Here is a 14,644-nt window from a genome sequence, read left to right as displayed (position 1 = left end):
CTATCATTTTTAATTTCTATATCTAATTAACTGGTTACTTTTTTCTTAGCAATTATCAGATATATATTTCTCTAAATGGAATTCAATGTTAGAATGAAGTGGTGATTATTCACATACATATACTCCCTGTTTCCCAAAGGTAAGAATTAATATCATAAATGTAAAACCTCAACTACTCACTTTATTTCTCAAATTTATAATTTTTTTCAAACTTTCTCTATTAATTGCACATAATAGAGAAATTTTCCGTCAAGAGAAGAGTTTTCAATTTTTTTTTTTGACCAGTGGTTTTCAATTCAAATTATTAAAATAGGTACTTTAGAGATATCAACATACATTAAATAGTTTTTTTTAACACTTATAAATAAGTTGTCTAACTTGTATATTTACGACTGGAGAGAATGATTGAATCCTTGTTTCAAGACATGTTCCCCGAGGTTTTGAAAATGAAGATAAGATCAAGTAAATTTCAAACTGAAAATTAGGCCTATATAACGATGAATAAACTTTATAAGAGATAACTAGAATTTATATTCTACTCTAGAAAAAAGTATAATAATGGATGGCATCACAAGCTTTTTAATGACTGACGTAATATATATATATATATATATATATCAATATAAAATCTATAGCAAGCCAAGCTACCCTATTCACAAGTCATGAAGAAGATGATTATGTATGTTCCAGCAAAAGAGATTTATACTCCCTCTAGCCTTGAATTTAGTAGTTAGTAAAGAAATTTGTTTTGCTCATAAACATAAAATCTCAATCTACTTTGTTTTTCAAATTTATAATTCTTTTTTAACAATTCCCATGTTGATTGCACGATAATATCATAATGGGTTTTTCCATCAAGAGTAGTTTATTTCCAGTGCGAATAATTAAAACAGGTATCATGGAGAAGTCAACACACATTAAACAGTCTTTTTTAATATCTGCAGCAAATTACTCCCTTCGTCCCTTTTTATAGAAAACAACTACCATCTTTATGTTATCCCTATTTATAGAAACATTGGTAAGATGTCTCAAATTTTTTTGGTTAGTTTCCTATTTTGCCTCCTTTAATTACCTATTTTAATACAGATTTCCTGAAACATCATTCTCTTTATTTTAATAATTTTTTATTCTTTTCCTTATACTTCCCCTTATAAATAAAGGTATTTTTCTAAAAAAATGGTTTTTATATATTTATTATTTTTAATCAATTTCAATTAACTTTTTAATCCACTTGATTTGGTCAAATAATGTTTTTAATAAAAAGGAACGGAGGGAGTAGTTGTCTAGCTTGTATATCGATGACCAGATCAATATAATTGAATCTCTGTTTCAAGACATACAGGTTCGACTAGGTTTTGAAAATAAAGATAAAATCAAATAAATTTAAAATTAAAAATGGGGCCCATATAAATATTATCACTGATGTTGCAATATTATAATGAGTAGCATCACTAGCTTTTCAATTACTGATATACTACCTCCTTTCCTTAATATAAGACCTCGTTTGACTTTTATTTTAGTTTTAAATATAAGACCCTAATCCCCTTTATCTCCTATATTTATGCATTTTTTTTCCAAAAAAGTCCTTCTAATAATGATAGTTCTAACCAATATACATTGGTTAGTAAGGATATGTTAGGAAAAACAACTCTTATTTATTAGAAATAACTAATTTAATTTATTTTCTTAATCTCCTCAAATTAGTCAATCAATTCTTATAATTAGGACCGGAAGTAGTAATATATATCAATATAAAATCTATAGCAGGCTAAGCTAACCTATGCACAAGTCATGAAGATGATGATAACACATCATTTCTTAGATTATATCATGGTTATGCATGGAATTGAATTAAACTTGTGTTTTTCTTTTTCTCACTATAAGTACAGATGATAAAAGAAACAAACGCGAGCTATGCGAAATCAGAAGTGGAGGTAGACGCAAGAGAAGTATTGGTTGGATTGGCCCAAGAAACAGAGGAATTGGCAATGAAAGAGAGGCAAAACTATAGCCCAGTACTGAAGAAATGGCATGGAACAGCAGGAGCCGTGGCAGCATCAACTCTTCACAGTTGCTATGGGCAAGTTCTGAACCAGTATCTGAATGACGTCACCACGCTGACGTCAGACACGGTTGAGGTGTTGGAGAGGGCTAACAAACTTGAGAAGGTTCTGGTTCATATGGTGGTTGAGGATTCTGCAGATTGTGAAGATGGTGGGAAGACCATTGTGAGGGAGATGGACCCTTATGAAGTTGACTCTGTCATATTGAACCTCTTGAGGAAGTGGATCCATGACTCTCTCACCAAATGCACTGAGGTTTTTGAAAGAGTCAGAGAATCTGAGGTATGGATTTTGAATTTGGATTAATTAATTTCCTCATTATTTGTTGAATTAAACTAAAAATGGCTCATTTAAACAGATTTTTGTACCAACCCATATAATAACATAAGAATGATTTATATATATGATATATATATCTTCTTTCATTATTAAAGATAAAAAATTGTCCTTATTAGATTCGGAATATTTTGCTCAAAATCATTATGAAAGCAGACACATAAAGCTTTTAACATTATTCAAAGAATGTAAGGTATGGACATTGACTTTGGATTAATTTTCTCTTAAAAATGGTTCATTTGAACAAATCTTTACCATTCATATGTTGCGATAAGAATGAATTATTACACACACACACATTTTCTTTTTTATAACTTGGGCTATTCATATTTTACTCAAAATCAATGAGAAAAACAGACACATTAAACTTTTAGCATTAGTTGAAAAATTGCACCCAAAAATTTCATTTTGGAAAAAATGATTTGTTTGGCATGAAAATGGAATATACCAAGTCTATTAAGGATAAAAGTTTCTCTTTAATAATGGAAAACTTAAACTGCGCTTAGATAAGCTCAACGAATAGTTTTCCTTCCAAATAAAATAAAAAAGAAATGAGAGATTTGGATTCTAACTAATGTTGAAAGCTAACTGCGTCTCCTTTTACTTACCCATCAAATGTGAGATTTTGGACCAATGGTGGTAGAAGCCACTCAATACTCCTGAAAAAACACAGTCATGAGTTTAAATCATGTGAATCTATAGAAAAATGACTCGTAAGGAAAATTACTTTCATTTAGGTCTAACCATACTCAAATAAGATCTTATTATATTAGATACTAGATAGTTATAACAATCTTGTTATATATTACATAGTAATTGCATTTTGTGTGTTTGATAGCAGACATGGAACCCAAAGTCAAAACAAGAACCATATGCACAATCAGCTATGGAGCTTATGAAGCTCGCCAACACAGCAGTGGAAGAATTCTTCAGAATTCCAGTTTCAATCCCTGAGGATTTAGTTCAAGAACTTGCTGTGGGTTTGGAAACTCTATTTCGAGACTACATGACATTTGTTGCAGCATGTGGTAAGCTTAGAAACTAGCTACTACCTCTGATTCTTAATATAAGAGCTACATAATTAATTCGGAGATATGAAAAATATAAGTTAAGTTGGTTATTTGTAACAAATTGTTGGCTTTCCTAAATTACCTTCTTTAATCCTATTCCTTGGAATTATCCTTTGGTAGGAACCCTTTACATCCAATATGAATTTTGTGGGGGGAAAATTATAAATTTGAGAGATAAAGTGGATTGGAATCATATATTTAGGACTAAATTCAACTCTCAAAACTAGCTCTTATATTAAGGATAAGAAGTAACATATATAACAATTGCATCATCTCAATTTTGTGTTTTAATCTATGCATGTCTCAGGTTCTAAAAAGAGCTACATCCCATCACTTCCACCATTGACAAGGTGCAGTCGAGATTCAAAATTGAGCAAAATGTGGAAGATAAGAAACCCTTGTAGTTATGGTCTTGAACAAGAACACCAAACAATTCATTCATCAAATGAAGCTCATCAAAATCCTCAAAGTAATCTTCCTCCTCCTCGTCCCTCTACCAGTAGAGGAACTCAACGTCTTTACATTCGCCTTAATACCTTACATTACCTTCTCACTCACATTCATGCCATTGCCAAAGCTCTCTCCCTCCACCCTAACCCGCGCCCTTTCGCCGCCACTTCTCACTTTGAGATCCTTGTCTCCTCCATCCACGCCGCCTGCCAACATGTCTCCGAGATTGCCGCATACCGCCTCATTTTTCTTGACTCCAACTTCATCTTGTACGACTCTCTCTATGTTGGTGACATGGCAAATGCTTCAATTGGATCTGCATTGAGAATTTTGAAGCAAAACCTAAACCTAATGCTCACTATTCTCACTGAGAAAGCACATGTGGTGGCAGTGAAGGAAGTGATAAAGGCTACTTTTGATGCTTTTCTTATGGTATTGCTTGCAGGAGGAAGCAATAGGGTTTATAACAGGTCTGATCATCAGCTTATTAAAGAGGACTTTGAGGGTTTAAAAAGGCTTTTTGTGAATTGTTGGGAAGGATTAAAAGTAGAGGATATTATGGATAAAGAAGGTGAAGTAGTGGAAGGAGTGATAGCTTTAATGGGAGAAAGTACAGAGCAATTAATGGAAGATTTTAGCACCTTAACATGTGAGACAAGTGGGTTAGGTGTAATAGGTAGTGGCCAAAAATTGCCTATGCCTCCAACAACAAGAAGATGGCATAGAGCAGATCCAAACACAATATTGAGGGTGTTGTGCCACAGAAATGACAAAATTGCAAATCAATTCCTAAAGAGAACGTTCCAATTAGCAAAGAGGAAATGAGAGAGTGAGACAACTTTTCGTATTCTTTTTTCTCTTTAGAGCACAAGTACATATTCATCCATGTGCCTTGTAAATAGGAACAAACAGCTTGGTAAGCACTGGTGTATGATTTTAATAAATAGGGCTTTTTCAACACTCAAGAGACTACATATATTATTGTAGTGATATAGATTCTCTATAATTTAAAAAATGTGAATGTATATAGTGCATTCAAAGAGAAATAGAGATGTGTGTCTACACACTGTCACATTCTTTTTGCCACTTTACCTAAAGAAAGTGATTGGATTAATATTGCATAAATTAAACATTCGGTCATCATGATGTTAAAAAGTGTAGGAGAGAAAGAATGAGAGGTTCTTGTTATGTTTGATTAGATTGTTGTTGAGAATGGTTGTTACTTATGGTATAAAGCCAATGAATTAATCAAAAGGTGTTTGATTATATTGTAATCTAAGGATCAAGCATGCTTGCTCTCACGATGAGCCTGTGTAATATATATAACATGCTTGCTAAAATGTTGGTTTCAATGTTTGGCTTTTTTATATATACTTTTTGTTTTCAATTATCTTATAGGTAGTTAGTGTTGTGGCATGCTTCAAACTGTATCACCTTTATTAATATTATAGGTAATCCTTCATTTCTTATATGTAGTAATTAGTTTTGTTATGATTATTGCACTTTTTTCATTTGAATTGTTGATTTTTTTTTATTATGAGAGCTCATACACTGATGAAGAGACTGACGATATTCGAGATCATTTGGCACAACAATTTCTTCAAGAGTGTTATTCTTAATGATACATGAGGTCAAAAGGGATTAAAATATCTATTTAATATAAGTTAGGAGGTGATTAGATTTTTTGGTTTTAAACTTTCTTGTGCTATATGGTTAAGTTAGGGTGTTTAGTTTTTTTTTTCTTTTTTTACTTAACTAAGCTAATTTGAATGTTATTGTTATTATTTGTTTTGACCCATAAAATTGTGTATTGTGGAATTTTTTGTTGTATGTTAAGTATGACATGATTTGGTTCTGCTAAATAACTCTTATTGTTGCTAGAATCTATTTTGGTTCTATTCATATGCTTTAGAATTGTAGTTTGTAATGATAAAAATTGGCAATGCAAATTATTTCAACATTTTCTTTTTAAAAAAACATTTATTTTCGTCTCTTTTGGTGTGAATAGACGAAAATAGGCTCCTATTACTATTGCTAAAAACATCTTTTGTGGTATTGAGTTGATTTTGTCAGGTTCATATTTCATGCTATCTCAAAATGTTTGTAAATTAAAAAGAACAAAGCCACTAGTCAACTTGATCAAAAATGTGAAAAAAATTGAAAAATTACAATGTAACTTCTACTTACCTCATCTAATTTTTCAGTAACCGCTGTCTCAATGATGTCATTTATATAGCATATCACTTAATATTCGTATTCAACACTCTCAGATTGACAATAGTACTAACAAAATAAAAAATAGAATTGAATACATTAGAAAATATTTAACTTCATTATCTAAAAAATTTATAAACATAAAACTTAACTCAGAACAACTTAGTTTTAGGAGAGTTGATAAATTCCTATTTTAATATATTATTTGATATCTTTTTGGGGATATTTATCAATTAAAGTGGGATAATTTACATTGATTGTGGATATTTTGAATTAAATACTGATTGCATGAAATTAGAGTTTTGATAGGAAATCTCCTCTTGAATAATTAATTTTGGTTTTATGATAGTATCTCAATTTCATCTTTTGCAGGCCTTAGAAAAGGAAATAAATATAAAAAGAAAGCTGAAAAAAAAGATTTAAAAGATTTGAAAAAAAAGAAAAAGAAAAAGGAGACCATCACATCCTGTTAATTTTAATTCTGAAAATAAGAAGTATAAAACAGATCATGGGTTAAGCAGGGTAGCTAACAGATAGATGGCACAACTTTTGAACTGAAACTAGCCTGGGACCGGACTGTCATTTTTAAAAATATTTGGTCAATATTGAACAGGGTGGGAATGTAGATCTAAAATTATAGAAAATTTCTCAAAAACCATGAAAAATAGAATAAAGGATACATAATAGTATTTGAGGCATGAAAGATAAAAATAATTTATTTTGGAATTTTTTGTATTTTCTTAGAATTTTGGCTAATTAAAAGAAAATTTGTCAAATTGAATTATTTAAAATATATAGGGGTCTTAATAATTCATGAAAAAATAGAAAAATTATTTGAAGGTTTATTATGAATTTTAAAATTATTTCCAACATTTAGAGATGCTAAGGTTAGCTATAATTATTTAAAGCTAAAAATTTTATCGGTAAAGGGCCGATTTCGGGAAAAATTCAATTGAAGGAATTATAGGCCAAAATAAAACTAAGAAAATTAGGAAAACCTCTCCTCGTCAAAAAGAAATTATTGGCACAAGGAAATAAAGTTTTGGAGATAGTGAATTTAATAGGATTCAAGAAAAATTTAACTGATTACATGAAATTGTACAGTGCAATAGCCATAAGCCTATTAGGGCTAAATTTTCCCCTATTTTTTGACCTATATGGCATCATTTATGAAGGTTGAGGACCTAAATGGAATAATACAATTTGTTGAACAATAGAATTGGAAGATTGGAATTTTGCTTAAAATATGTGAATTTTTACACATGGGAGCTTATGTTGTTAGATTTAAGGGTTTTGATGATAACAAATTAAGTTGCTAAGTTTTTATGAATACCTGTTTTATTAATCAATAAAGTGTTCTGATGATGCCTCTGTCATTAAAGCACTCAATTAAACTAGATCCTAATTAATTTGTAGTTTAGGATAGACCTAGGTCATTACTTCCAAGGAGCAAGTTATGGGTTTCTTTAGGTAAAAATTTAGGTGATAAAAAAAATGCAATAAATTGAACCTAAACTAAAATGCAAAATTCTAATTCTAAATGAAAGATACAAATGTCCTAAAATCTATATGCAAATTAAATTAAACTTAAATGAATGCAATGCAAATTTTGGGGGAGATTTTTTTGGAAAAACTTAAAATGATAAATGAAGAAAATTGACTAAAGAGCAAAGAAAATTAACAAGTGAAAATTGAGAAGTTCTCTTCGGTAAGGTAGAGGGGACAACTTAGGATTCATATGGATTTAACCTTCATAACCTTAATCAGTTAATTAGACCAAAGGGAAGTGATAAGAGAGTAGAATTAATAAATTTAATTACCTACTTGAAACAAAGGGAACCCTCAATCTCAAAAACCCTTAAACTATTAGAGAACTCATAACAGTATAAAGTTGGTTAATTAAGCTTATTAAAACCAATGAAAATATCTCAAATTAATTCTGGAAATTATGTTTGAAATCATCCAATTAAACAACTAGATAATTAACCAACTTAATTAAACAATTAAGAGGCAAAAGAACCCAAATTTTACAATTCAAACCACATTGATCATTAAACTCATAATGAAAACTCAATTATAAACTCAATTAACAACACAAAGGTTCTAAACATAAATTTCAACAAGTGTCTCAACACAAATAAAATCCAAATATCAATCCAATCCAAGCATAAAGATGACAATCTAGAACTAAATTGTCTCACAAAATTACAACTTAAAATTATTTAAACTAAATAATTTCAAGTCCTTAAATTAAAAAGATAAATGGAACATTACTCCCTTATGGTCTTCAAGTGCTAACCTAAGGCTCAAGTCTTCTCCATACTCTTCCCAAGTTGTCTGCCTCACAAGCTTAAGCTTCCATCAATGTATCTCCTCCTCCAAGCTCCTTAGTGCAATTCATGGGTATGTGACGCAGTGTGGATGATTCAAGTAATGGGTGAAGTACGCGTGGAGCAATTGATGAGAGTGGATGATGTTGTATGACTATGGAACGGAATGAATGAATTATGAGAGGGCGTGAGACTCAAGGGATAGTGGTGAAGGAAGAGATTTTACGTTGAATTTTGCCGTGAGTGTGTATGGAGAAGGAGAAAGTGTGATATTTAGGCTTTCCTGGAGGGATTATTTTGATGGGAGAAAAAGAAATTTTTATGAATCAAAGCTCAAACCCATTAATAATTAATTGGCCTACTTGATATTAGCCATTGGATTGTGCTTAAATCCCAAGAAACAATCTTGCACCATTGGATTCCTATATGCTCTTTCTTGACTTATAAGAATTTAAGTGCATCCATTAATGTAGATTATATCCAAATATAATATAATCTATATCAAAATTAAATATTAGATATGCACAAAAATTAGGCAAGAAATTAAAAAACTTTCTAAAAATAATCTTTCTAAAAATATGAGACTTATTTCCAAAGAAATGGAAAAAATTAATTCTAATTCAAAAATAGGAAATCATAAAATATTCATATTTTCAATCCAAAATCTCAATTTTTATGCAAAATCCAAAAATCAACCAATTTATCCAATAATGCATAAAAATTCAATTAAGCTCAAAATTATCATTTAAATCCTAAATTAATGTGGGATAAAATGTATAAAATTTAGGCTTTATCATGTTCGATCATCGTTTAATCGAATATGTGTTAGATAATTGACTGCTTGTTTTTGAACCCAATACTATTAAGATATCAATCACGTGATAGATGATATATTGTGCCAAATAACTTGCTAGATAAATGGGTTGATCCATCAACTGATCAATCATTGGTATAACTGCTTGAATATAATATGTTTTAGGAAATTATCAATCACTTAATCGATAAATGTATCACACCTTACTATCGTATCATCTTAGGGTTCAGTTAAAACTATTTTAGACCACATTGGATGGTCTTGGGCTCAGTTTTATCCTAAAAAAACGCTGATTTTTGGATTTTTACTGTTCATCGAGTAAAAATCTAGTTTTCTGGCCCAACTTCAAAAATTCATAACTTAATCTAGAAAAATCAAAATAGAGTGATTCAAATTCTATAAAAAGCTCTTTAAATGCTCTTTCAAGGAAAAATAATCTTGTGAACTAATTCCATTTGAAAAAGTGTTAGGGCTTTGTGGAAGTCACTTCTGTCTATTTGGCAAAAACCCTTTTTCCATATTTTGAACCTTAACTTTGAAAAATCATTAAAAATTGTGTAGTTAGTTATTTTTAACATACTGACTATTGAATTGAAGCTCATGATGTGAACTTTGAGCATATCAAATTTCATGCAGAAATTCATTCGAGAACTTAATAAAACATGGCTCTAATTTGGCATCCTACTTAGGGATTACAGCACCAACCATACATACTTATACATAACCAAATATAAATGTTTCCTCATGGTTCTTCATCATATTTATCCTTGGATTTGTAGTGTACCTTTTGATGATTCAGTCCCCAAAATGGTAGGTTACATATAGGGGATGAGATTTCAATGAAATCCTAGTAGCAAGATCAATCAACCAAAATATCAACATGCATCAATTACAAGTATTTTAACCTTTTGGTATTAATAGGGAACTACTTTACCTCATACATGTAGCACTCTAACATGCAATAGCCAAGGTACATAAAGCAAGGAGTATAGCTACACAATCATCATGATCATCATCATTTAGCTCAACCACATAATAGCATATGAAATTGTATAGCAATCAATGCAATACTCAACATTAAGGTCAATTAAATCTTACTACCTTGATCCAATGCTCTTTGATTTTCTTGTTCTTCTTTCTTGCTTCCACAAATGCCAAACCTAAAATGGCAATCCACAAAAAGGGAAGCAAGAATCATCAATCATTCTACATAAAAATCAATAACATAACTCAAGGACAACCTTTGTCCCTTAAAGCTTCCACCTTTGCTCTTTAAATTTTAGAGTTTGGTCTCCATAAACCCTAAAAATTCCCTCTTGACTCATTCCTACATAATTTTTCATATAAATTCCAAATATCTACTTAGATTTAAGAAAATAAAACTTTATCTTCCAGTTTCAGCTTAGCCGAACCACTATGGTTCATTTTCTAAAAATTACAACTTTTATTTTATGGCTTCCAACACTTGTTCTTTAGGTTTGTCCTACACCATTTTTCATTTTGAACACAATGGAAGCCTCAAAAATTTAAAAAACACATCCTAAGATTTAGTTTCTACCTTGGTTGAACAGTACCTCTTAAGAAATAATAAAGAAATCTCTTCAAAAACAACATACAACCACTTGCAACTACTTGAAATAACCAAGATTTGAAGTGTTTTAACAAGTTTGAACAACAAAACTTCCTCCCCTACATGAAGATCATTTTGGCCAGCAACTATGAAGAGGATAAATAAAATTTTCTAATCGTACAACTTAAGTAAACAAACAAGGAATCATCTTAGAACAACTTACCAAGCTTAAATCTTAGTTGGAAGATCAAAGTAACTTTCTTTTCTCTTGATTTCCCTTCAAACTCACTCTTTTCTCTCTTGATCTTTCTTTGGCCGAAACATGATCTGATTTAGGGGGAGGAAGAGCTCAATTAATGTACCAAAATATCCCAACCACTATCATAAATGAAAAGCTAAGTGTCACCTTCCTACTTAGTCTTGAAACTTTTCTCTTAATTAAGTAAATCCTAATGTAATTAAATTCCAAAGTCAAGATCCTCTCCACTTAATGCTTGACACTTGGAAAGTTTAATTACCATCCATTAGAGGCTTGACAAATGGCAACTTGTGGGCCAAGTAAAGTGTAAGACTCTAGTCTTCACTTTATTGGTGCACTTTTACTCCGAGTTTAACTTCTTTTCTATAATTACAGTACTTTGGCCTCTGTAATTATTTTTTGTTAGATCCATAATTTATTCTCCTCATTTTTATCTTTCTAAATTGCCCTATTTGTCTCAAAATTAATTTCCCAATAATTAACTAAAAAGGAAAACTAATTTCCTTTTCTTTATTGATTTTTCCGCGTTTCAAAAGAGTTAGGAAAAATCTTAGATACTTAAGGGTCTTCTTTTAATTCCATAATTTATTATAATTCCTTGGGTATCATAGAAATTTTTTTGAAATTTTATTCTCCTTAAAAATATTTATTTGGAATTTTCCAAATAAAAGCCCTTAAATTAGGCTAAATTATCCTGAAATTATTTTCTAACTTGTCTAAGGGTAATTTGATCATAAAACCAATTTTATAATCCCATATAATTCTCAAGAAACATTGTACTTATTTTTTCTTAATTTTCTGAGGCTTGGAAATATTTTTTGATAATTATTTTTAACTAATTTTTCTTAATTAGTCAAACTTTTCATAATCGACTTGGAAAATTATAATAATTATTTTCCACCATAAATCTTCTATTCCTCATTATCCTTTTTGGCCCTTAAATATTTAGGAATATCCTTATTCCTAATTGCCATATTATTGGATGTGACAAAATGATTAATCGATAAGCTGTCAAGAAAAAGGTTTGACTTCCTTACTTATAGCAGAAGATTAATCGATCACCTGATTGATTAAGTGGTAATTGATAATGACTTAGATAATTGGTGAGGTTCCTTGACTTATTCACTATTTTAAATAGCCTATAAATTATCGATCAACTTTTCAATCATTGATTTATCAATAACTTGTTCGATCAAAGCTTTACTCCGTTATATTCTAAATCAAGCTTTTCAAAGTCAATAATCGATCACTTCATCGATTATCTATTAATTGATCATTTGATCAATCATCAACATGTCCCTTTACATTATTTCTTTAAGTCATTTAGAACTATGTTTGGATCATCTGTTCAATTAAGCTTTTATTGATCAAGTTTCAGATCATTGTGTTTAAAAATGTTTCTCCACGATAACTCTTTTTTATCGATAACCTATTTGATTAAGTGTTTCTCAAAGATCTGTTCCATAAATTACAAATACATTTCTTTGAACTGCTTTTCACGATGATCTTTCAGAAAATAAATTTTTAATCTTATCTTCAAGCTTTTCTCAACCTTCTCTTATTATCTTATATTCTTACACAAATAGAGAAAGCATACATCTCGAGTTTACAAGTTCTTTACTGATTATCATATGTGTATTTTCATTTACTTTATTTTTACTATTTATTGATCACATGTTCTAAAAAAGATTGATCCATGATGACATTGATAAATGATTTCATCTGTGAACTTTGAAACCTTCTTCGTTAATCGATAACCTTATCGATCAAGGGATTATCGATCAAAACTCAAATCAAGTTAATCCATTTTACTTTCTGAATATCTGATAATCAATTTTATGATTTTCATTTTCCATATTAAAACAAATAATCATTATTTGTGCTATTATTTATTCATATTCCTTGAAGAAGAAAACTTATACTTGTGCAAAGAGACTTCTGCAGATTATGAAGCATAACGGATATATTATAGGTTCAACAACGTACTGTGTCAGAAGCATTTATTATGAACAGCCGTTGTAACTGTCGAACACACACAAGCGATCTTCCAACGGCTACAAGCTCTTGTGTCTAATAGAAAACTAAAAGTCTCTAACTATAAATGGTACAAAGAGTATTGAATGAAGTATTAAATAAATCGAGCTACCATCTGTTGAAATCAATCATTGCATTCAATACTCTGTTTTCGATATCGAACTTCAATGTTTAGAATATATACTCTGTAAGAAAATCTGAAATTTTTATTACTTAAATTTGTGATTTACTCGAGTGTGGACTCTTGAGGGGGCTGTAACCTTATGGGTAGTAAAGAGGAGTGATTGAGAGTGACTCAATTATTGTATTGAGACACTAAGAGCCTGTTCAATCTTGGGGGAATTAGTAGAAATCTCAGAGGTGTTCTAAGGACTGGACATAGGTCTAGTGATTGAGATCGAACAAGTATAAACTCCTGTGTCATTCTTCTTTAGTGAAATCCTTCCAAACTTATCTCCACTGTTTTATTTGTTCATTTATTTCATTAAGTTAAATTTTTATATATCACCAAATTCACCCCTCTCTGGGGTGAAATTGCCACTAACATTTGGTATCAAAGCAGGTCTCTTCGATAAAGACTTAACTGTCTGAAGAGAGATCTAATGGCAGAATTTAGAGATAGTATGCTACCTGAAGGATGGTCAACGTCTGAACTACCTGGCTTTAATGGAGAAAATTTTACATTCTAGAAGATGAGAATGAAGATTATCATTAAAGCAACAGAATACGGCATACGAGACGTGATAGAGCGCGGGAACTGTGTTCCATAAAAACAATGGGTAATTAACAAGTTCCCAAAAGCCCAAGGGAGTTCGATGAAGAAGATAAAAGGCTCGTTCTGTTGAATAACAAAGCAATCAACATGCTGACCTATGCATTAAGCCAAAAGGAATACTTTTGAGTTTCAAGCTTGGAAACAGCAAAAGAGATGTGGGAAGCACTAGAGATTGCTCACGAGAGAATGACCAAAGCAAAACAGAGTAGAGTCAACACTCTCACCATAGAATTTGAATTTGTTCAGAATAAAAGTTGGAGAAAGCATTTGAGATATGGAAGTGAGATTCCCACACCTTATCAACCACCTTACTACTCTGGGTAAAAAGTATAGTCAAGAGGATCAAGTAAGGAAAATATTAAGTGGACTCACCAAGGAGTGGGAATCGAAAGTAACAGCCATTGAGGAAACTAAAGGAGAATCAATGGGCTCGGTTGTTGTATTGTTCGGAAGCCTGATAGAGTACAAGAACAAGTAGAAGTACAAGAAAGAGATGAACGAGAAGAATCATAAAGGCATTGCTCTCAAAGCTCAAGAAAGTGAAGATGACAACGAAGAGGATCTGGAGGATGAAGAAATAGGCCTCATAATCAAGAGGTTCAAGAAGTTCTATAAGAACAAAGCTAGAAGAAGATTTATATCAAAATGAAAGGGCTCTACATCTCAAATGGAGACCAAGAAACCGATAATATGTTTCAAATGCAAGAAGTCGGGATATATCAAAGTAGA

At 30.9% G+C, this 14,644-nt stretch overlaps 1 protein-coding gene across 1 annotated transcript; it reads left to right on the top strand.

Moving 5' to 3' along the window:
* Positions 1–1,889: 1,889 nt before the first annotated feature.
* Positions 1,890–4,744, top strand: LOC114730388 (protein unc-13 homolog). The gene is made up of 3 exons (XM_028917478.1): positions 1,890–2,345; positions 3,241–3,427; positions 3,777–4,744. The coding sequence occupies exons 1-3, from the start codon at positions 1,890–1,892 to the stop codon at positions 4,742–4,744; spliced, it is 1,611 nt and encodes a 536-aa protein (XP_028773311.1).
* Positions 4,745–14,644: the final 9,900 nt, after the last annotated feature.

Source organism: Neltuma alba, unplaced genomic scaffold (genome assembly GCF_004799145.2).
Source record: "Neltuma alba isolate B1F8T4 unplaced genomic scaffold, ASM479914v2 tig00000380_pilon, whole genome shotgun sequence".
In the NCBI taxonomy this organism is placed as follows: Eukaryota; Viridiplantae; Streptophyta; class Magnoliopsida; order Fabales; family Fabaceae; genus Neltuma; species Neltuma alba.
The sequence above is the reverse complement of the archived record's forward strand: the minus strand, read 5'-3'. Positions and strand labels throughout refer to the sequence as shown.

Bases quoted from the DNA above. Each gene is read 5' to 3' on its own strand.
- LOC114730388 (XM_028917478.1), top strand. From the start codon at position 1,890: ATGATAAAAGAAACAAACGCGAGCTATGCGAAATCAGAAGTGGAGGTA. The intron at 2,346-3,240 runs GTATGGATTTTG...GTTTGATAGCAG, and splicing joins AAAGAGTCAGAGAATCTGAG to ACATGGAACCCAAAGTCAAA. The intron at 3,428-3,776 runs GTAAGCTTAGAA...TGCATGTCTCAG, and splicing joins GACATTTGTTGCAGCATGTG to GTTCTAAAAAGAGCTACATC.